Genomic DNA, 23,158 nt, shown 5'->3' on the forward strand with positions numbered 1-23,158 from the left:
GTTTAGAAAGCGACACCAAATGGGGTTAGGACCCCTCAAGTCCAACTCCTTATCATAATATTCAGTGATGAAGGGTTGAGTATCTCTAGCCAAGCAGTTGCATTTGACTTTAGACCTTATTTCAACACCCTGTTCAATGGGGTTGCCAAAGGTCAAGGATGAAAGGAATAGGGAGGGAGGGAGGGAGGGAGGGAGGGAGGAAAGAAAGGGAGAATGAAAAGGAAGGGGGAGAGGGAGGGAGTAAAGAAAATGGGAATGAGAAGGAAGGAAGGAAGGAAGGAAGGAAGGAAGGTGAAAAAGAGGAGAGAAGTAAGGGAGGGAGGGAGGGAGGGAGGGAGGAAGGAAGGAAGGAAGGAAGGAAGGAAGGAAGGTGAAAAAGAGGAGAGAAGTAAGGGAGGGAGGGAGGAAGAAAGGAAGGGAGGGAGGGAGGGAGGGAGGAAGGAAGGGAGAGAGGGAGGAAGGAAGGAAGGTGAAAAAGAGGAGAGAAGTAAGGGAGGGAGGGAGGGAGCAAAGAGATAGAGATAAATCTGGACCATTTACATTCATAGCCTTGGAAAATCTGCTTCCCTGTTCTGAAACTTTACCCATTGCACTGCCCACAATTAGAATACCTGGTGCCAGGTAAATCTGAGTATGGATGCATTCCATAATTTGGTGCCACCCCCAACAAAGCCCTTAACACATCCTTCTGTTAGAAAATGGGAATGAGAAGGAAGGAAGGAAGGGAGGGAGGGAGGGAGGGAGGGAGGGAGGAAGGAAGGAAGGTGAAAAAGAGGAGAGAAGTAAGGGAGGGAGGGAAGAAGGAAGGGAGGGAGGGAGGGAGGGAGGAAGGAAGGAAGGAAGGAAGGTGAAAAAGAGGAGAGAAGTAAGGGAGGGAGGGAGGGAGCAAAGAGATAGAGATAAATCTGGACGATTTACATTCATAGCCTTGGAAAATCTGCTTCCCTATTTTGAAACTTTACCTATTGTACTGCCCACAGTTAGAATACCTGGTGCCAGGTAAGTCTGAGTATGGATGGCATTCCATAATTTGGTGCCACCCCCAACAAAGCCCTTAACACATCCTTCTGTTAGAAACATCTCAAGTAAACCAAGCAAGAACATCTTAATGCCCGGGGAGATTGCTATATAAAGAGATGCTTTGTCAAATACTAGTTTGGTGTAGTGGTTATAGCACCAATTTAGAAAGTAGGACACTATCAATTCTATTACCGTCTTAGGCACAAAGCCAGCTGGCTGAGTTTGGGCCAGTCACTCTCTCTCAGCTCAAGGAAGGAGGCAATGGAAAACCTCTTCCGAAATCTTACCAAGAACACCACAGAGATCCCAAAGATGCTTTTTCAAGAAGCAACTGGCCTCACTTGTCATCCAAGAAGCTTCTTCAGCTCTGGCTGGATGGTGGGGAATGCAAGGATTTATATTCCTTGCAGACAGTTGGTCATTTGCCTTCTTTTAAAGCAGGGGTATCAAACTCAATTTCACTGAGGGCCGCATCAGCATTGCGGCTGCCCTTGGGGGGGCCGGGTGGATGTGGCCAGAGTCAGTGCAGCCTACTAGGTGGGCGTGGATGGAGTGGGTGTGGCCTACTGGGTGGGCATGGCCAGTTCTACATCATTTGCGTCAAGAGTGCCTGTGGGGGCCTAGGCAGGATTGGGACAGATCTGAGGGTCTCTGGCAGAAGGGGGTGGGATTGGGGCAAGCGCCAAGGCATGATCCACCAGGGCAAGTGCCAAGATGGCCACCACAAAATTGTACATTGGCTCCCGGCTGGCCTGAGCCAAGGCCAAGGCAGAGGGGGCCATTCCCTCACTGTTTCCAGGATGGCTTCGCGGGCCACATGAAACCACTTTGCGGGTCGCCCCCTTGTGTTTGACATGTCTGTTTTAGAGAGTCGTTGAGGCCACCTGGAGGTTTAGCTGTGTCCTCAGGATCACCTGAGTGGTGCAAATGGGTGTGGAGCCTTCTTGGCTGCAGGATATTTTCTGCATTGCATCCAGTGCAGAATATGTGAACAACCGGTTCTCTGTGTGGATGCAGCTTCCGGAAGTCCATTCTGGGTCTGGGCAACAAAAAATTAGCTACTGATTCTGCCGAACTGGTGCGAACCAGCTGAATCCCACCACCGTCTGTGTCCCTTCACTGTTGAAGACAGGCCCAGGCTGTTGGGGATGAGTCTGTGTTGTCTGCATCTCAAACTGAAGTGCATATGGTTCCTGTAGTCTGCAATAAATCCTTCCATTCCCCACCATCCAGTCAGAGCTGAAGAAGCTTCTGGGATGAGAAGAAGGAAAAACAAGGAAGTCCAGTTGCCTGGTGAAAAAGCATCTTTGGGATCACTATGATCTGGATAACTGAGAATCTCCACAAACAAAACCACAGGGTCTTGTCCAGGTAGCCACCAGGAGACAATGCTGACTCAAAGGCACAACACACACAGAGAGAGAAAAACCCCACAACAATCTTAAATGCAGCCAGAAGTCTCTTCAGTAGCCCCAAAATATGCTGGCATGAGATGTAGGAACTTGGCTAAATTCCTCAAAATTCCCATGGCCCTATTCTGCAGCAATTTCTGCACTTTTGAAAAACCTAGTCTGCCCTATCATATATGTCAGTAATATTAAGGTGACCAACTGTCCTCCTTTAGGGAGGACAGTCCTCCTTTTGTACGTTCTGTCCTCCCTTGAAAAGTGTCCTCCTATATGTCCTCCTTTTTGATATTTGGAGACTAATCTGCAGGGCTTTTTTTTTCTCATAGAATGCTCAGAACGGCATTCCGGCACCTTTTTTGATGTTTTTTTTTTTCAATTTTTGCATGAGCTGTGCTTCTCCCCTTATTGGCTTTCGCAGCTGTGGGTGGGGGCGCGGCGGGCGGTTGACCTTCCATGGGCCGGGCCAGCTTTTATGATATTTTTTTCTTCAATTTATTTGTGGCCTCCTTTTCATTGAAAAAAAGTAATTATTATCTTAGTAATATGTACAACCAAGATCTTTTCAAAACTTTCAGTGGTAGGATCCAGTTCTGCTTGCCTACAAGCTCCATTGAAAACAAAACAAGACATCAGTATCTTATAATAATAATAGTAGTAGTAAAGTTGGAAGGGACCTTGGAGGTCATCTAATCCAACCCCCTGCTCGGGCAGGAAACCCTACACCATTTCGGACAAATGGCTGTCCAGTCTCTTCTTAAAAAGCACCATATTGCTTTGTCTTCTCAGGATTTAGTTTCACTCCGTCCTGGTTCTTTTTGAACTCATTACTGTATTCATTACTACACAACTGGCTGTCTTTCTTTTGTTCCAGGTCCCTGAATGGCTACAATAATGAGAGAAAAGTAAAGCCTTGGATCTGAGCTAGATGGCACATTCTCTGTTGTTTTACTCATTGATCACAAACTGAGCCTGGAACTCAAGCAATACAGATTATTTTCCAGCTCAAAGAATTGGGGAGAAATGCAATTCTCTCTTTTTCTCTTTGTATCACAGTCTGACAAACACATCAGAACTTCCCTGGTGTATTTTTTTTTCCAAAACAACAGACTGCTGTTGTTCCTTTCAAAAGACTATGTAAAAGTAACTGATCTTATTTCTGATGCAAAAAAAGAGAGAGTCATTTAAAAGGGCAATGAAATTAAGATGAAGAAATGAGGATGAGAATAGAGATGTTTGTAAGGTAAAGTTCAGAAGGGATGAAATATTAAGGAAACATGGGCTTACATCTTATTTTTTTTCCTGTAGTTTGAAGCCCCCCTTTTCAGCAAATACAAATAGGTTAGAAAAACCCACCATCTTGTTTTTGACACAAGGCTAAAGAAAGAAATATTGCCATAATTTTATGCAAAGCGATTGCATTTAGCTGATCTCAGCTGATTTTTTTTTTAAAAAAAAATTAAGCCACATCTAATCGGGGCACTGCTTAGGTGGAAAATCACCAGGATTTAGGATGGTTGGGATGGAAAGTTTAAAAAAAAATCCTGACTCAAAAAGTGGCACACTTTTTCCCAGTGTTGCCCCAAGCAGTTCAGGGAAGCGATTATTGATGTCACCCCCAAGTCAAGATTGATATGAAAGGAATTTATCCATGGACAGAAACAGTATGCTTTTTTAACCATTCAAACTGTTGGAGCAGAAGGCAGACCATCCACGTATACAGGCAGGACGGGGGTCCTTGGTGCTCTTTGAGCTTGGTGGTTTTCTTGCAGACCTTTCATGACCCGTCTAGGTAATATTGTTAGTATTAGAAGGGAGAGGGGTTTGCAGAGAGGAGGACTGTTAATAGAGGAGAATATTTGTAGCTCATGGTTTACATGAAGGGTCCTTGGTGTTCTCTGAACTTGGTGGTTTTCTTGCAGATGTTTCATTACCCAACTAGGTAACATCATCAGAGCTAGAAGATGGGGGGGGGGGGTTGTTCTAATTTTATCTACTAGTCACTTGCCCAAATGTCTGCAAGCAAACAACCAAGCTCAGACAGCGCGAGGATTTCACATCCTCCTCCTCCTCCTTATCTTCCCCACCTCAGAGAGCATCAATGACCCTATAGTTGTCCTCTTCCTCCTCCTTCTCCCTTCTCCACTCTGCAGATTCCACTCTCTTCTAACACGGATGATGTTACCTAGTTAATAATAATAATAATAAAGTTGGAAGGGACCTTGGAGGTCATCGAGTCCAACCCCCTGCTCAGGCAGGAAACCCTACACCATTTCGGACAAATGGCTGTCCAGTCTCTTCTTAAAAACTTCCAGTGTTGGCGCATTCACCGCTTCTGGAGGCAGGTTGTTCCACTGGTTAATTGTTCTAACTGTCAGGAAGTTTCTCCTTAGTTCTAGATTGCTTCTCTCCTTGATTAGTTTCCACCCATTGCTTCTTGTCCTGCCTTCAGGCGCTTTGGAAAATAACTCCCTCTTCTTTGTGGCAACCCCTGAGACATTGGAAGACTGCTATCATGTCACCCCCTAGTCCTTCTTTTCATTAAACTAGACATACCCAATTCCAGTAACCGTTCCTTATATGTTTTAGCCTCCAGTCCCCTAATCATATTTGTTACTCTTCTCTGCACTCTTTCTCTGCACATCTTTTTTACATCGTGATGACCAAAACTGCATGTAGTATTCCAAGTGTGGCCTTACTAAGGCATTGTAAAGTGGTATTAACACTTCACGTGATCTTGATTCTATCCCTCTGTTAATGCAGCCTAGCACTGTGTTGGCTTTTTTGGCAGCTGCAGCACAGGGCTGGTTCATATTGAAATGATTGTCTATTAGGACTCCAAGATCCCTCTCACAGTTGCTACTATTGAGCAAGGTTCCACCTATACCAGGGGTAGGCAACCTTGGCTCTTTTATGACTTGTGGACTTCAACTCCCAGAATTCCTGAGCCAGCATGGCTGGCTCAGGAATTCTGGGAGTTGAAGTCCACGAGTCATAAAAGAGCCAAGGTTGCCTACCCCTGCCCTATACTATACCTGTACATTTGGTTTTTCTTGCCTAAATGTAGAACCTTACTTTTTTCACCATTCCACCGAGCTCAGAGAGCACCAAGGAGCCCACAGTTCAACCCTGAGCTGAAAATATTCTCTTCTATAAGCAGGATATTTAACTGAGCTGCAATGAGTTTACATGATGAAACCCTTTATGTTGAAAGAAAAGGGGGGGGGACCCAAACAAGCTGAACAAGATGGTTGTAAACCAGCAAAGAATCTATGCCAACACCTGTTTCCTCAGCAAAATGAGTTACATATTACACAGTATGGATCAGTGGTGGATCACAATTTTGCTTAGCCTCATATCAGTGGGGCGCACATCCTTAATAAATCTCCCCCATCATTTTGTGATTGTTCCCACTAAAACAGCATTTGAAATCATTCTCCATCACTCCAGTCTCCTTACAAGTAAAGAAAAAAATATTCCTGAATTCTGACTTGTGTTTTCTAATAGCGAGGGTGGGCGGAGAGGGAGGGGGGAGGGAGAAACGTTAACCACTAGGCTACATTTATATTTATTTGGAGTTGCCTTCAGTTTTCTGGAAATTCTAGCATTTGTCTTGCCATCTGTTGAGTATTGGGGAAAGGATGCAAATGAGTTTAAAAATATACATTAAAGTTACTCTCCATATGGTTCCATAGAAAGAAATGTCAGCCCCCCCAACTCTCCTCTTTTAATTTTGATCTCATTTAATTGCAGAAATGCAAATGAACCAGCACATTTGCAGTATTATTTTTATGGTCGGTTGCACACTCAGCCAGGTGTTTAAGACTGGATTTGGAATTTTTATCCACCTATCGAAGTCTTTCCTAAGGATCTGGGATTATTATTTATTATGAGAGATGATTGTTATTATATAGGTAACAATGTGAAATCACAGCTGCCAGTTCTTTAGCTGACATTGGCCTTCCTATGCATCAAAGTCTTCCCAAGAATCTAAATAGTTGCTTCTGAAGAATATTTTTTAAAAAATGCCAGCAATTTAAGGCCAATTGAAGTGTTATCCCAAGAATTGTATCACTACTATTATCATAATTATGAAACATTTGCCTGAAATTGTAAAAAACCAAAGAGACTCACTCTTCATGAAAATCACAGTCTGTCCTCAACACAGCACACAATACTGCACATGTCACTTTTTGAAAAATGTTCTATTAACCATGTAGGAGATGATTACAATAAACAAAGGAATATTTTCATAACGCAATGTTTTCTTTTAGAAGGTATGTCAGTGCATAAAAATATTCAATAACCAGAAAAGGCACTGTAGAAAATCGGCAAAAGAAAACTTCAAAGTACTAAATCAATTTATCATCTCTCTCTCTCTCTCTCTCTCTCTCTCTCTCTCTCTCTCCCCTATCTATCTATCTATCTATCTATCTATCTATCTATCTATCTATCTATCTATCTATCTACCTACCTACCTACCTAGTCTGTCTGTCTCTCTCTCCATCCATCCATCTCTATCTGTCTGTTTATCTATCTATCTATCTATCTATCTATCTATCTATCTATCTATCTATCTATCTATCTTCCTTCTACCTGGGGTCCAGGTATATATCCTAAACATTCATCACATATAGAAGTGTAATTTTTTTTATCCAGGCAGTCCTCGGTTTACCACAGTTCATTTAGTAATCGTTTGAAATTATAATGGTGCTGAAAGGTGACTTATGACAGTTTTCCACACTTATGACTGTTGAAGCACCCCCATGGTCATGTGATCAAAATTCAGCCACTTAACAACTGACTCATATTTATGATGGTCGCAGCGTCCTGGGATCATGTAATCATCTTTCGGGAAGAAAAAGTCAAGTGAAGCCAGATTCACTTAACAACTGTGTTACTAACTTAACAGGTGCAGTGATTCACTTAACAACTATGGCAAGAAAGGTCGTAAATTAGGCCGAAACTCACCTAACTGTTTCACTTATTTTGGTCGCAACTCAAGGACTACGTGTTCTCTGCCATCGCTAAAGAAACTCGTAGAGTATCTCAGCTTTGATCTCTTGCAATGCATTCAATAAGAACTTGTCTATATTTCCGTGCTGACTTGTGAGAAATAATCTCATTCAGGAAGAAAAATTTGTATGCCTGACAGCTTCTTGAATGCAATCGTGTATCGCTCTTCTTAAAGCTAATAAAATATCTGACACACTTGTCTTGAGTTCAGAATTCATTCTGTGTAAAACTTCACTAAAACAAACCATTAGTCACGCTTGAATAGAGAGAGAGAGAGATCATTGTTGAATCCCACTACCCCTGCTTACGGCAGGAATTTATTTATGAGGCTTACAAACCACCCCAATTATACCTGAGTCTAAATGAACCCATCCTTGACAGATGGTTGTCTAGCCTCATTTCAACCCATCCAAGAAAGGAAGGCCACCAGTTCTCTGGGTTGTTGATGCTACTGTCAGCTGGATCTCCTTGTTTGACGTTCATCATCCTGACACTGACCTGCAATCTTCTTTCTTGTCAATTAATCCTATTATTTATTCTCTGCTTTGCACTCTTGGACCATGGAGAAAAGTATTGATATTCTTAGGAAGGGACATTCACTCAAGCAACGGAAAAATAGACTGTTTCTCCTCAGGCCTGTCTTCTCAAAACTAAATTTTGCTTCAGGGCCGTGTCTTCCAATCTTCAATTCTACTCTGCAACTCTTCAACTTTCTCTGAATTTTTGAATTCTGGGTCATGTCCAGAAGAAGCCCTTGGACTTGAGATGTGCCTGATCAAAGCAACTATCATTGTGGTTTAGAAGTTGTACTTCTTTGGATGTGGCCTCTAACGGCATTTGCCATCTTATACTACTTGAAACTCAACATTAAGAAAACCAAGATCATGGCATCCGGCCCTCTCAATTCCTGGCAAATAGATGGGGAAGAAATGGAGGTAGTGACAGATTTTATTTTTCCGGGCTCCAAGATCACCTCAGATGGGGACTGCAGCCAAGAAATTAAAAGACGCTTGCTCCTGGGGAGGAAAGCTATGGCAAATCTAGACAGCATACTAAAAAGCAGAGACATCACCCTGCCAACAAAAGTGCGTATAGTCCAGGCCATGGTTTTCCCAGTTGCAATGTATGGCTGTGAAAGTTGGACCATAAGAAAGGCTGAGCGCCAAAGAATGGAGGCCTTTGAACTATGGTGCTGGAGAAGACTCCTGCGAGTCCCTTGGACTGCAAGGCGTTCAAACCGGTCAGTCCTAGAAGAGATCAACCCCGACTGCTCTTTAGAAGGCCAGATCCTGAAGTTGAAACTCAAATACTTTGGCCACCTAATGAGAAGGAAGGACTCACTGGAGAAGAGCCTAATGCTGGGAAAGATGGAGGGCAAGAGAAGAAGGGGACGACAGAGAATGAGATGGCTGGGTGGAGTCACTGAAGCAGTAGGCGTGAGCTTAAATGGACTCCAGAGGATGGTAGAGGACAGGAAGACCTGGAGGAACGTTGTCCATGGGGTCGCGATGGGTCAGATATAACTTCGCAACTAACAACAACAACAACTGCTGTGAAGTGGGTCCTCACCCACTAATCCCAGATAACAGAGAGAGAATAACAGAACAACAAAGTTGGAAGGGACCTTGGAGGTCTTCTAGTCCAACCCCTCTGCTCCAGTAGGAGATTCTATACATTTCAGACAAATGGCTGTCCAGTCTCTTCTTGGAAACCTCCAGTGATGGAGCACCCACAACTTCCAGAGGCAAGGCGTTCCACTGGTTAATCAGTCATTTAGCATGGCCATATGGGGAATTTTGGGGGTTGAAGTCCACGCATCTTAAAGTTCCCAAGATGGGGAGACATTTGCCAAATAGCATGAAAAAGGCAGTCGACTTACAACCATTCATTTTGTGACCATTCAAAAGATACAGCTTAACTTACGACCATCCCAGCATCCCTGTGGTCACATGGCATGTATTTATAAAGTTTGCAGCATCCCAGGACCATATGATAGCCTTTTGCGACCTTCCCAACCTGTCTCCGACATGCAACATCCCTTGAAAAAACCAAATTTGCTTAACCACCGCCTGACTCACTTAACAACTATGGTGATTCGCTTAGCAACAATGGTAACATTGGTCATAAAATCGGGGCATGACTGACTTAACCACAGCCTTGCTTAGCAATGAAAATTCTCGTCTCACTTGTCCTTCTGCTTCCAAAATCCATTTTTCAGCCAATCCTTACAGAGGGCATATTCTCTTTCACAACAACAACAACAACAACAACAATCAAAGAAAAATCTATGCTAGAGAACAGTTCCTTTGATCACAGCCTCGGGTTCGTCTGACGAGGCCATCCCCTTCCACTCACATTTCTAAGAATTTGGGGTGTGTCAGGAAAGTCCTGAGCGTTAAAAATATGACTAAGCTCTAAGTCCTTTTATAATAGTTTGCCTGGAACAGCTTTCTGTCTGGGCTGATTCCTTCCCCATTTAACGCCGTGTGAATCAGAGCATCGGCAGCACTAAAGGACACCCCAAGTTCCAGTATTATATTTAGTGTGGATCATAATTTCAGCGTTAACCAGATGGCCAATCAGAGTTGTGCTAGTTTGCCTCAGGCAACCATTTTGAGGAAAGGAATAAATATCTTACCCTGGAAACTATCAACTGGCACCATTATGATTTCATCCATCAAGAAAAAAAAAAAATCACACACACGAGAATGGCAGCTGAGGGGGAAAAATATGTAGCTGAGGGGGGAAAATGTATTAAAATCCTGTATAAAAACAGTCCTGTGTCCTCTTTTATATTATATAAGATATAACAGTTCCTCAGCCAAGGGTACCTGAGCAAGTTGAAATGGGTCCAGCGACGCTGCTGGGTGGGTGGGAGAATACAGGAAGGGATCCAAACACAACGATACAACAAGGACCACAAGGAATAAAACAATAAAAACCATCTTATTGGGTCCGTAAGCTTTCACACAACCATTAATGGAATCCAAGCCCCAGATTTAGGGAAACTGGAAATGCAGACCTGATCATTTGCATGATGCTTCTGTCCTTGCTGTCCTTAATGCTTTCTATTAAAATGGTATGAAAATAATTGACTCGTTGCCTTGCACTTGTCACAAGCAGATGCGAAGGGAAGGGTGGGGAATCTCTCTTTCTGTAATTGCCTTCCAGAGAAAGAAATCCACATTTCCTTTCTTTGCTTCCTTTAAGACCCTATTAACATAAGTGTTTGGTTTAATCAGCCACTCAGCAAAACACTATTTTTATTCACGGTTGCAGTAGCTTGGGGGTACACAATTCTGATTTTGCCCTGCCCACGGAGGCTTCCCATTATTGCAATCATCAGCAACAACGGCAACAACTGAGGCAGTGTTTTATTTGTGTCCCTTCAAGCTCTTCATACCAGAAGACACTTTGGCAACACCAGAACTAAGGACGGATCCAAAGCTCCTGAGCAAATGCAGAGTGCATTTCCCTTCTCCTCCCTGAACAGCTGCAGGATATCTGGGATAACGTAGGAAGAGGAGCAGATTTGTCTTCCTTCTTCACTCATACTAATTAACTTCTGATGATCCCTAGGAAATTATGTTAGGAGAGAAGTCTAATAAATAAACATAAAATCGAAATGATGTCCAGCAGGCATTTTGATGCTCAGCTACAGGTCGTCTCTTCTTTCCAGATTCTCTTTTAACCTCACTCTCTCCTCCACGCTCCCAGTAACTCAGTCTACATTCATTTCATCTTCCCTTTATCTGTCTACATCAATCCTTTTCTCTTCCTTCCATCTCCGTATCTTCTCCTTTTGCAAAAGAATACTTGTGACATCCCTGAATCCAGATTTGGTGTTGACCCTTTTATGGATTGAACAAGGGGGATTTTGACCTAGAACTGATGAATGTGCCCATGGATCAAAAGGAGAGAATCTACTGGTTGTGACAATCTGGAAAAGCGAGGTGGGACTGGACAGGGAAAGTCTTTGTTCAATGCGTGGCTAGATGGTCCTTGACTTGCTTTGCAAGGTAGGACAATGAAGAAGAGGTCATTTGATGGTAGACAGGGAGATTCTCCCAGCCTTTATCTTCACTTGAACACTTCACACCACAAGGATTTGTGTGGTTTGGAGATCTGGTAGCCCATGGGTCTCCCCCCTCCCCCAAACATAGTGGGACTAAATATCATCTGGGCTAGATTGCTGTCAATGTGCAAAGCGGAACCCAGCAGCTAGCTTTATGAGGGGAAGAAGCAGTAGGCTAGACAATGGGGGAGAATATTTGCCTGCTGTTGCTGCTGGATTTTCAGATTTACCAAAGTGAACTTCATCAGAAACAGGAATGAATCACAGTTTGGGTTTCTTGGTCTGACAAAGACAAAACAAACAAACAAACCACCATGTGTACATCACATGCATTTATGCGTGATCCAAAAAGCCAGTGGGTTATTTCAAACTTGGAAAGTTTAATTCAGGTCCTTTTCCTTCTATGATGGACTCATGCATGACTCTGAATGATTCTCTCCCAGCCCAAAACCGTCTACTAGGAATAAACAAGAAACCAACACAACCCAGTTGCGGAAGATCCAACTATCAAAATAAAAAAGGGAGCAAAGCTGATGTTGCCCCAATTAGCAGCACCAGAAGATGGGAAGCTTCCGACCAGTCACGCATCACAAACTTTGCAAGACAACAGGATCCTGGCCATCTCTTGGCTTCATGCACTAACAGGCAAACGAGAGCTGTCAAATGCAAATCCAGACAGGATTCTTGACTTCACTCCTCCGGCATCCTCTCTTTCTTTCTCCCTCTCCCTGTGTGTGTGTGTGTGTGTGTGTGTGTGTGTGTGTGTGTGCAAATAATTAGCTGTACTTCATCTCTCTCTCTCTCCCTCTCTCTCCCTCTCCCCCTCCCTCTCTCCCTCTCTCTCTCCCCCCTCTCTCTCTCCCTCTCCCCTCCCTCCCCTCCCCTCCCCCCTCTCTCTCCCCCTCCCCTCCCCCTCCCCCCTCCCCTCCCTCCCTCCCTTCCTCTCTCTGTGTGCAAATAATTAGCTGTACTTCATCCCTCTCCCCTCCCTCCCCTCCCCTCCCCCCTCTCTCTCCCCCTCCCCTCCCCCTCCCCCCTCCCCTCCCTCCCTCCCTTCCTCTCTCTGTGTGCCTGTACTTCATCTCTCTCTCCCTCTCCCTCTCCCCCTCCCTCCCCCTCCCTCTCTCCCTCTCCCCCTCCTCCCCTCTCTCTCCCCTCCCCTCTCTCCCCCTCCCCTCTCCCTCTCCCCCTCCCTCCCCCTCTCTCTCCCCCCTCTCTCCCCTCCCCCCTCTCCCTCCCTCCCTCCCTTCCTCTCTCTGTGCAAATAATTAGCTGTACTTCATCTCTCTCTCCCCCTCCCTCTCCCCCTCCCTCTCTCTCCCTCCCTCTCCCTCTCCCCCTCCCCCTCCCTCTCCTGCTCCTCTCTCCCCCCTCCCCCCCCCCTCTCCTCTCCCCTCTCTCCTCCCTCTCTCTCTCTCTCTCTCTCTCTCTCTCTCTCTCTCTCTCTCTCTCTCTCTCTCTCTCTCTCTCTCTCTCTCTTTCTCTCTCTCGTTTTGCTTCCTTAAACCCAGAGCCTCGCTAGCCTGTTTCACGCTTGGGGGACGCATCAAGAAAAAAAGAAAAAGAAAGGGGGGGTCTCTTGTCACACCAAAGGCTTTCCGGGAAGGCAGGAATGAAGAATTTAGCCCGGTTGATTTCCTTGCAATTTGTTTGGAGAAACGCTACCGCTTCCCCCGCTCTTTTTCCCGACAGCCTGACCCGCCACTCGCTACTCTTTTGAACTGAACAGCTCCCTCGGCCGTCTCTTTCTTCTCCACGCACCGCACACAAAGCGGCGCGTTCAGCCTGGAAATTAAAAGTGTGTGCGTCTACCGGGGGCGGATGGGGGGGGGGGAAACTCCTGTACAAAAGAAGCGGAGAAGGAGGGAAAGTGCCGATTCGGCGCGGCGCAAAAGGGAAAGTGAGCCGGGAACGGAGAGAGCCCCCGCTTGCTTTCACGCTCCAGCCAGCTCTTTCCAAGACTTTAAAAAAAAAAGGCAACCAAGACAAGGCAGACGAGTCGTTTTTTTCTTACCTTGGTCCTCATGGGAGAAAGGAGCCCTTCCATTTTGCCTTTCTCTTCATGCCAGTCTTCTCCCCCCCTTCAACTTGGCCCCTCTTGGTCTCTCTTCAAGTAGCCCATCCGAAGGAAAGCCGGTCACAAGGCAGCCAGGGTTCCCTTTCAGAGGAACGGCCGCCCACCTGCTCCCTCTCCTAGCCCCTCACGCGCTGCTGTCGAGGGAAGCAGCGCTGTTTCTACAGGAGCCTCCCTGCCAGACACACATACACGCACACACGCACACATCCTCCCTCCCTCCCTCCCTCCCACTCGCTCGATGCATAATGTGCCTGCAGCTCCGTACCAGTCTTCCTGGCAAACTCTCGCTCCGGGCGGGGAACGTGCTCGGCACCAGAAGGGGTGATCCAAAAAAGCATAAGGGGGTAATCGGTTCACACGGAAGGGGGGGGGGAGAAGAGGAACCTTGCCTCTGAGCATCCAAAGAGTGCACCCTCCCTTGGCTTTCCAAGCAAATTCGGGAGGACCACCTCTAGCTGAACAACAACTTTCCTCACTGTTTGTTGCCCCTTTGCTTTGAAGAAGCAGATGGCATGTAAAACAAAAATTAGCCCACCTAAGGGTCCTTGGTGCTCTCTGAGCTTGCTGTTTCCTTGCAGACCTTTCCTTACCCAGCTAGGTAACATCATCAGTGCAAGAAGGGAGTTGGGTTTGTGAAGAGGAGGAGGAGTAGTAGTAGTGAGGGGTCCTTGGTGCTCTCTGAACTTGGCTGTTTCCTTGCAGACCTTTCCTTACCCAGCTAGGTAACATCATCAGTGCTAGAAAGATGTTGGGTTGTGGAGAGGAGAAGCGGGAGGACTGGGGTGTGTGTGTGTCTTTGGTGCTCTCTAAGCAAGATTGCAGAAGTTTCATTATGCAAAGTAGACAACATCTACATGCTACGCAAAAGAGACAATCAACAAGCCCAGAAGGGGATAAAAAGACCAAAACACCTTCCCCACCAGCAATAAATACCCAGATGAGCATAAATGAACTCCAAGATTAACATCAGACCAACACTCAAATAAACAACACCTTAATCAAGGAATTGCCAAACAAGTCAACAGTAAACAGCCCAACTAAAGAACATCTAAGACAATCCCCACCAGCATCAATAGGGCAAGCCACTAGAATATAAACTGAGACCAAACCCCACTCCTTAGTAGCACTGATTTATTTATTTATTTATTTATTTATTTATTTATTTATGAGACTTATACACCGCTTTAAGTGCAAGCACTTTCTAAGCGGTGTACACCAGTAAGCAATGTATATATATATTTACATTGCCCCCAACAATCTGGGTCCTCATTTTACCTACCCCGGAAGGATGGAAGGCTGAGTCAACCTTGAGCTGGTGAGATTTGAACCGCTGACCTGCTGAACACAGTCAGCTAAAGTGGCCTGCAGTACTGGTACTGAAATGTCTGCAAGAAAACTCCCCAGCTCAGAGACCGCCAAGCACCCCTCATGTCAACCCTGAGCTACAAATAATCTCCTTTATTAGTAGCCCATCTTGGGTTTAAGAATACGTATTCATTAAGCAGGGGATTGTGTGAAGAAAGGAGATTTTACACACTTCGCCCAAGGTGGTTAGTGTGACCACATTGATAAAGGCTGTAACTGTACATATCTACTGCCCTGGAGTAAAGATTGTGGAAATTAATAGGACTTTGCAAGAAGGAATGCACAAGGGTGTGAGGCAAGGGAGTGCACCCCAAAATTTGTTCCTTTTGGCCAAGACGTCTTTTGTGGATGAAGGAGGAAGAGAAAAGTAACAGATGTCTATTAGTAAGAATGATTTTGTCTAAAGTTGATACAGAGGTATTTAACACGGACCAAAATGGAACCCTCCCTGCTCATATTCACTGCTCAGAGGGCCTCAAGGAGTTTATTAGAAGCAGAAAACAAGGGTATACTTTTCAACAATATACACAATTCTGAGCAGAGGATATAATGGGGAGTCCTCAACATGTAACCACATAAAATGTAGAATAACAGAGTTGGATGGGACCTTGGAGGATCCTATACCATTTCAGATAAATGACTGTCCAGTCTCTTCTAGAAAACTTCTGATGATGGAGCGCCTACAACTTCTGGAGGCAAATCATTCCACCGATCAATCACTGTCAGGAAATGTCTCCTGAGTTCTAGGGCAGTGATGGCGAACCATTTAGAGACCGAGGGCCCAAACTGCAACCCAAAACCCACTTATTTATCGCCGGGTGCCAGGTGGGCGTGGCTATGGTGGTCATGGCAGATTGGGTGGGTGTGGCCAAGGTGGGCATGATCACCTCGATGTTGCTCGTGGGGAGGGACGCCTGTGGGGGCCGGGCAGTGTTGGGGGAGATCCAGGGGGTCTCTGGCAGGTGGGGCGGTGGGCAAGAGGCTCGTGCTATGGGGTGAGGTGAGGCAAAGCAAGGCAGGGCAGGGGTGCCATTGTCACAGGGCAAGGTGAGGCAGGGGCCGGGGCAGTGCTGCCTGATACCATCGGCCCCCGCACACAGAGGCCAGCGAGCGCATGGGTACTGGGATGCATCCGGCCATGTGGAACCTCAGTGAGTTAGCGGGCGGCTGGTTGAAGAGGGACGGTTACCATCTCCGGGGCATGGCGCGCGTGCCCACAGAGAGGGCTCTGAGTGCCGCCTCTGGCACGCGTGCCATAGGTTCGCCACCACTGTTCTAGGTTGTATCTCTCCTTGGTTAGTTTCCATCCATTGTTCCTTGTCCTGCCATTTGGTGCCTTGGAGAATAATTTGACCTCCCCCTTGTGTTTGTAGGAGCTCCTCAAATATTGGATCACTGTTATCACTCTGTCCATATCCACAATAGGGAGCTGCTAAAGCAAGGAGCTATGAGTTGTACCTAACTTTACAATCATTTTTTGCCCTGCTTGTTAAGTGAATCGCTGCAGTTCTTAACTGAATTGTGTGGTCATTAAATAAATCTGGCTTCCTCCCTTGAGTTTTTGGGCAAAAGCCATCTGGGAAGGTTGCAAATGGGGATCATATTATCCCAGGATGCTGTAATTGTCTTCATCATGCTGATTGCTCTTGGTCAAGGGTAGGCAACCTTGGCTCTTTTATGACTCGTGGACTTCAACTCCCAGAATTCCTGAGCCAGCATGGATCAGCTTGGAAATCTCTCCCTTTCCCCTCAGCATGGCTGGCTCAGGAATTCTGGGAGTTGAAGTCCACGAGTCATAAAAGAGCCAAGGTTGCCTACCTCTGGCCTAGGCCTAGGCCGCTTTATGACTCGTGGACTTCAACTCCCAGAATTCCTGAGCCAGCATGGCTCAGCTTGGAAACCTCTCCCTTTTCCCTCAGCATGGCTGGCTCAGGAATTCTGGGAGTTGAAGTCCACGAGTCATAAAAGAGCCAAGGTTGCCTACCCCTGCTCTAGGTCAGTGTTTCTAAACTTTTCCTTCTCAGGACCCCTCCCCACTTTTAAAAATTATGGAGGAGCCCAAAAGGTCTTTTTGTTTCCGTGAATCATATTTATTGATATTTACTGGACATTTAGACTAGCTGACAGTTAGACGAGCAAATGTATTCATAGAATGCATTTTGACATTCACAAAGACTTGCAAATAGTGGTGATACAGTATTGGTTTGTCTTTGACTGTGGGCTATTGGGAAGGAAAAGCTTTGAGATGTGGTTATACATCCAGCCAAAGTGACTGGAAGCCCCCCAAAATGAACTGAGTTGGATTGAGTTTAGTTGGGTTGACTTGACTTGACTTAAGAAGAATTGTTCTAATGCAGAGTTTTCAACTTTAAGACGTGTGGACTTCAACTCCCATGGCTGGCTGGGGAATTCTGGGCGTTGAAGTCCACACGTCTTAAAGTTGCCAAGATCGGGGAATCCTGTTCTAATGGAACTCACTTTCCTATCAATTTGTTATTTTCTAATGGGACCATTTTCTGCACAGGCCAGGAGAAAGTCTGGTTTATTCAGCTCCACACATACTGTATTTCCACTGTTTGGTTTTACAGCCAGCATCCACAATGTGCCAACTCCACCCATTGCTGAAGGACTTTCCAATCTAAAAGCATGCTTTGCAGTTAAAAAAAAACTTACATTGAACTAAACTTCTATTTATCTTCCAGTTTACATACACAGCACTGAACTAAGCAACGGTTTGAGGACTGGTGATAATTGCAAATCCAAGGTTCCCCTTCTAAGAGGGTCAGAAAGATGAAAACTTTTAAATCTGTCCCAGTATAAATTCTGAACTTTATTCCAGTAACGGTTTATTATGTTATGTGGTTCCTTATCTTGAAACAAAGATATCATTCCTAGCCGTGTTAATCTTTGTAGAGGGGGGAACCTCTCACACAATTAAGACTGACACTTTATCTGATTGAAAGCTTATTAAAAATTACTGAAAATTATACACTGAGATATAAGTACATAATGATTAAGAGCAAGAATTCTAAGCCAGAAAAATCCTAGATTAAACTCTGAACTCAAACCTGGGCTGAAAGTTGGATGTCCCTTTGACTTTCAAGAGTCACTGTAAGATGAAGACAACTGATGGACCCTGCAGGAGGTTTATGTTGTTGTTGTTGTTAGTTGTGAAGTCATGTCCGACCCATCGCGACCCCATGGACAACGTTCCTCCAGGCCTTCCTGCCCTCTATCGTCTTCTGGAGTCCATTTAAGCTCAGGCCTACTCCATCCAGCCACTTCATTCCCTCTCGTCTTGTTCTTCTATTGCCCTCAATCTTTCCCAGCATTAGGCTCTTCTCCAGTTGTAGTGGAAAAACCACGATACTTACATCAGAAGATAAGACCACGAAGGGTTGGAGAAAACAGGTTTTATTTGTGCAAAGGTTCAGAGTATTCATATGACAAATTCTGAACCCTGGGTTATGTCCAGGGTGTCATTCTTATACAGCTTGCCGCCCACGCTTAACCTAATGGATGACCTCTTATCTACCTTTAACACAATAAAAGAGAGAAGTTCATGTCCTGAGATCACACACATAGGAAAAAGGGAAGTTTATACAATGTGCAGAAAACCACACTCCCCTACACGCGTAATATCTTACACCATTTGTGACTTTCGGTTGGCACCTCTTGTAAAAATGTTTCTTCATTAGAATTGCACACAGGTTATCACATTCAGCCAGTTTATAATATTAGTTAATGCTTGCTAAACATCACTCCTGTTAATTAAAATATAATTCAAAAGTACTTTATCATTTCTCTTAATGGCAATTTTTCATCTACCTCACAGTGTGTCCTTCCTTCTCATTAGGTGGCCAAAGTATTTGAGTTTCAAGTTCAAGATCTGGCCTTCTAAAGAGCAGTCAGAGTTGATCTTCTCTAGGATAGACCGGTTTGATCGCCTTGCAGTCCAGGGGATGTGCAGGAGTCTTCTCCAGCACCATAGTTCAAATGTTTATAGGGTTTACTAAATATATAAATAATGGGTGGTGCAGCTTGATTCATATCACTCATTGGCAAAGCACAATATAAATACTAGAAACATTTCAGGGAATCTACAGTTTCCTTCTTAAGCATCCCAGAGGAAGAGTCTTCAAAATTTGGCCAGTAACACAATAAAACAACAATAAAAATGTTGTTCCACTGACTTATGGCTTTCAGACATATTCAATAATTTACCCAATTTTTCTAGTTTGGACACACATACCATAAAGCAGTATTTATTTATTTATTTTTAAAATTTATAAGCCGCCCCACTCCCGAAGGACTCTGGGCGGCTAACAATAAAAAACACATAAAACATAACAAAACAAACAATGCAAAGACAGTCATCCAGGGGTCAGGTTTTATAAACCCCAGGCCTGCCGGAAAAGCCAGGTCTTAAGTAGCTTATGGAAGGCCAACAGGGTGGGAGCGGTCCTAATCTCCGGGGGGAGCTGGTTCCAAAGCGTGGGCGCCATCACAGAGAAGGCCCTCCTCCTCCATTTGGCGGGGCCCTCCTCCGCGGCCCCGCCAAATGGCACTGCTTGGCCGACAGGGCCTGAAGGAGGCCAAGCAGTATTCTTGGATTCTCTAACAGTTTGCTTTCCTTCCTTATTATATTCATAGATAGAAGGCAGAACAATCAATATTTACCCGTGGAAAGGATTTTACCTGGAAAAAAACACGCAAAATGGGGCAGGTTCCATATTTGCTGCTTACAGTGTACGGCATTTCTTATGAAAGGCAAGTTTAAAAATCAAAATAAATCTACACACATTCTGAATCCAAAACAAACAAACAAACAAACCACATTCAGCTCCCACTGAAATTAGATGAAGAGCAGTTACTTTATTAGTCTTAAGTAAAACAAGCAATGTATACAGTGGAAAACAAATCCTTAAAGAAATAACCTAGAGTAAGAGCAAAGCTTGATTTCTCTCCCCCCCCCCTTTATAATTATGACCTTTATATTTCTGGCATTTCTAACTCTCTTTCTAAAATATATGAAGCGATACATAATTTACAAAGGAACTTCTAAAAACTGATTGGAAAAGATCAAGAGTAATAGCCTTAAAAGAAAATGTTTCAGAAACACTAGATGGAATATATATATTTCTGCCCGACTAAAAGCAAACACCAATCTTTCTCGAGATAATTAGTGCATCTTGAAATCCCCCCTCCCCCACTGCCTCATTTAAATGAAACAGGGCTTGGCTGATCTATTTCAGATTAGCAAAACCCTGTCAAGACAGCCATGATCGCAAATCCTCACAGAGAACCAGGAGCTAATCAAAGCTGTCTCTTCCCAGCTAGTAGACAAGGGCAGAGCTGTCCTAACTAATCAGAGCTAAGGAGGACAATTAATCAGTGGAACAGGTTGCCTTCAGACGTTGTGGGTGCTTCATCACTTGAAGTTTTTAAGAAGAGACTGGACAACCGCCTATCTGAAATGGTATAGAGACTCCTGTTTGAGCAGGGGGCTGGACTAGAGGACCTCCAAGGTCCCTTCCAGCTCTATTCTGATTCTGATAGCCAGAAAGGAATGCTTCATCCTGCTTTCAGCCATTGACATCTCCCCCTTAAAAAGCTATTCTCCAAAGCACCTGAGGGCAGGACAAGAAGCAACGGATGGAAACTAATCAAGGGGAGAAGCAACCTAGAACTAAGGAGAAACTTCCTGACAGTTAGAACAATTAACCAGTGGAACAACCTGCCTCCAGAAGTGGTGAATGCTCCAACACTGGAAGTTTTTAAGAAGAGACTGGACAGCCATTTATCTGAAATGGTATAGGGTTTCTGGGGGTTGGACTAGAAGACCTCCAAGGTCCCTTCCAACTTCTTCTTCTTCTTCTTCTTCTTCTTCTCTTCTTCTTCTTCTTCTTCTTCTTCTTCTTCTTCTTCTTCTTTCTTCTTCTTCTTCTTTCTTCTTCTTCTTCTTCTTCTTTCTTCTTCTTCTTCTTCTTCTTCTTCTTCTTCTTCTTCTTCTTCTTCTTCTTCTCTTCTTTCTTCTTCTTCTTCTTCTTCTTCTTCTTCTTCTCCTTCTCCTTCTCCTTCTCCTTCTTCTCCTCCTCCTCCGCCTCCTCCTCCTCCTCCTCCTCCTCTTCTTCTTCTTCTTCTTCTTCTTCTTCTTCTTCTTCTTCTTCTTCTCATCATCATCATCATCATCATCATCATCATCTCCAAATAAAGCTGACTGCATATCATCTTCTCCCCATGATCACCTGGCAAGGTAAATGTGGACCTCTTCATGGAAACTTGAGACCTCAACAATGCAGCAGGAGACCAGAAGATGGGATGAGCCTGGTATCACCTCTAGGGCCTGAACAGATCACTCAATGTAAGAGAGGACCACTTCAGGACAACTTGCTACTTGGAAAGAAACAGTGCTTATTGTGAGTGAAAAAAAGGACTAAGGGGTGACCTGATAGCAGCCTTCCAATATTTGAAGGGATGTCACAAAGAAGAAGGGGTCAACCTATTCTCTAAAGCACCAGAAGGCAAGGCAAGAAACGATGGATGGAAACTAATCAAGGAGAGAAGCAACCTAGAACTAAGGAGAAATTTCCTGAGAGTGAGAACAATTAACCAGTGGAACCACTTGCCTCCAGAAGTTGTGGGTGCTTCATCACTGGAGGTTTTTAAGAATGGACTGGACAGTCATTTATCTGAAATAGTATACGGCAGTGGTGGCGAACCTATGGCACGCGTGCCAGAGGCGACACTCGGAGCTCTCTCTATGGGCACATGTGCCATTGCCCCAGCCTCACCTCCCCCCATGACCCCCTCCTCACCAGCAGCCCCCCTGGACGAGTCAACCCTGAGCGTGGCCCACACAGAGCAACACAGCCAAGGACATGGCAGCCAGGCAGTGTAGACAAGTCTCTGCCCTCACGTCCCATCGCGCACAGTTGATGCTGTGGGGCGCGGGCAGAGGGTATGGCTGCCATGGCGCTGCTGGGCTGCCTGGGCGATCTGTGGCGGGCCCTGGAGGCAGTGAGTAGCCCTGCGGGCAGGCGGGGTGGGGACGGTGTGGAGGCAGAGTGGGGGCACGCCGGGGGGGGGAGTGGTGGTGGGGCCAGTTTTTGGGCACTTGGTCTCTAAAAGGTTTGCCATCACTGGTATACAGTCTCCTGCTAGAGCAAGGTCACTTCCAACTCTGTTATTCTGAAATGGGAGTTCCCCACGTGCCAAAAACTACGAAGCTGAAGCAGGCAGGATGCAAGAGGCTGGTGAGATGGAACTCAGCGACAGCCTCCACTGACCAATGAGGGGGTGTTTGGCACCAGGGCCTTTTGTGTGGCAAGAACAACTCCCCTGAAAGACCCCCCCAAGGAAGAATGATCCAAATCTGGCTTCCCAAATAAGATGGCTGCATGTTTGCGTCCATATAAAAAGTGGACAAGCTTTATATGGGGAAGAGCTTCCAAAATGGAAGCAGATTCATTTGGGGAGAAGCAATTCTTGAAGGGGTTCCAACGTCCATGCCGGCATGTTTCTTTTCTTTTTTTTCCACAATAAGCCTCTGTAATCACCCAGATAGTATTTGCCATTTGGAAAACGCTAGCCTTTTGTTCGTTTGGCAGATGTTGCTTTCCATGAGCGTTGCTACTTTGCAGCAATGGCTTCTTAAACCTACACCCTCCATTCCACAGCAACTGAGGCAAACCCCCAACAGTTTCCTTACCGGGATCGCTCTACCTTAATGTGCAAACTCTGAATTAATCTCAACTACTCAGTTCCTTGTCAGAAGCTCTGAAGTTGCAAAGAACACAGAACAGAGGCAGCAAATGCCATCTGTCTTTCTGTGGATACTCAAGTTTAGAAACCCCTAAACTGCTCAGCCTTCACTCAACAGTCTGATCCATGAGCTGCAGGAGCTGCACTTGCAAATGATGATGATGATGATGATGATAATAAAAAGAAGAAGAGGAGGAGGAGGAAGAAGAAGAAGAAGAAGAAGAGGAGGAGGAGGAGGAGGAGGAGGAGGAGAAGAAGAAGAAGAAGAAGAAGAAGAAGAAGAAGAAGAGGAGGAGGAGGAGGAAGGAGAAGAAGAAGAAGGAGGAGGAGGAGGGGAGGAAGAAGAAGAAGAAGGAGAAGAAGAAGATGATGGTGATGGAAGGGACCTTGGAGGTCATCTAGTCTAATAATTCATAATTCATCTCCAGCCTCATT

General features: G+C 45.2%; 1 protein-coding gene across 2 annotated transcripts in view; it reads right to left on the reverse strand.

Annotated features, from left to right (window-relative positions):
• The window catches only part of FRMD4A (FERM domain containing 4A), a 451,440-nt gene that overhangs the window by 333,643 nt on the left and 94,639 nt on the right, over positions 1-23,158 (reverse strand). The window contains exon 1 of one of the 2 annotated variants that reach the window (XM_039357563.1): positions 13,532-13,769. The exons of the other annotated variant lie outside the window; for it this stretch is intronic. Within the exon in view, the coding sequence (XP_039213497.1) occupies positions 13,532-13,564 (33 nt within the window). The 5' untranslated portion in view covers positions 13,565-13,769. Of the gene's footprint in view, positions 1-13,531; positions 13,770-23,158 lie in introns of those variants that run through there. 2 annotated transcript variants of the gene reach the window in all.

This window comes from Crotalus tigris, unplaced genomic scaffold (genome assembly GCF_016545835.1).
Source record: "Crotalus tigris isolate CLP2741 ecotype Arizona unplaced genomic scaffold, ASM1654583v1 scf7180000018925.3142382, whole genome shotgun sequence".
Lineage (NCBI taxonomy): Eukaryota > Metazoa > Chordata > Lepidosauria > Squamata > Viperidae > Crotalus > Crotalus tigris.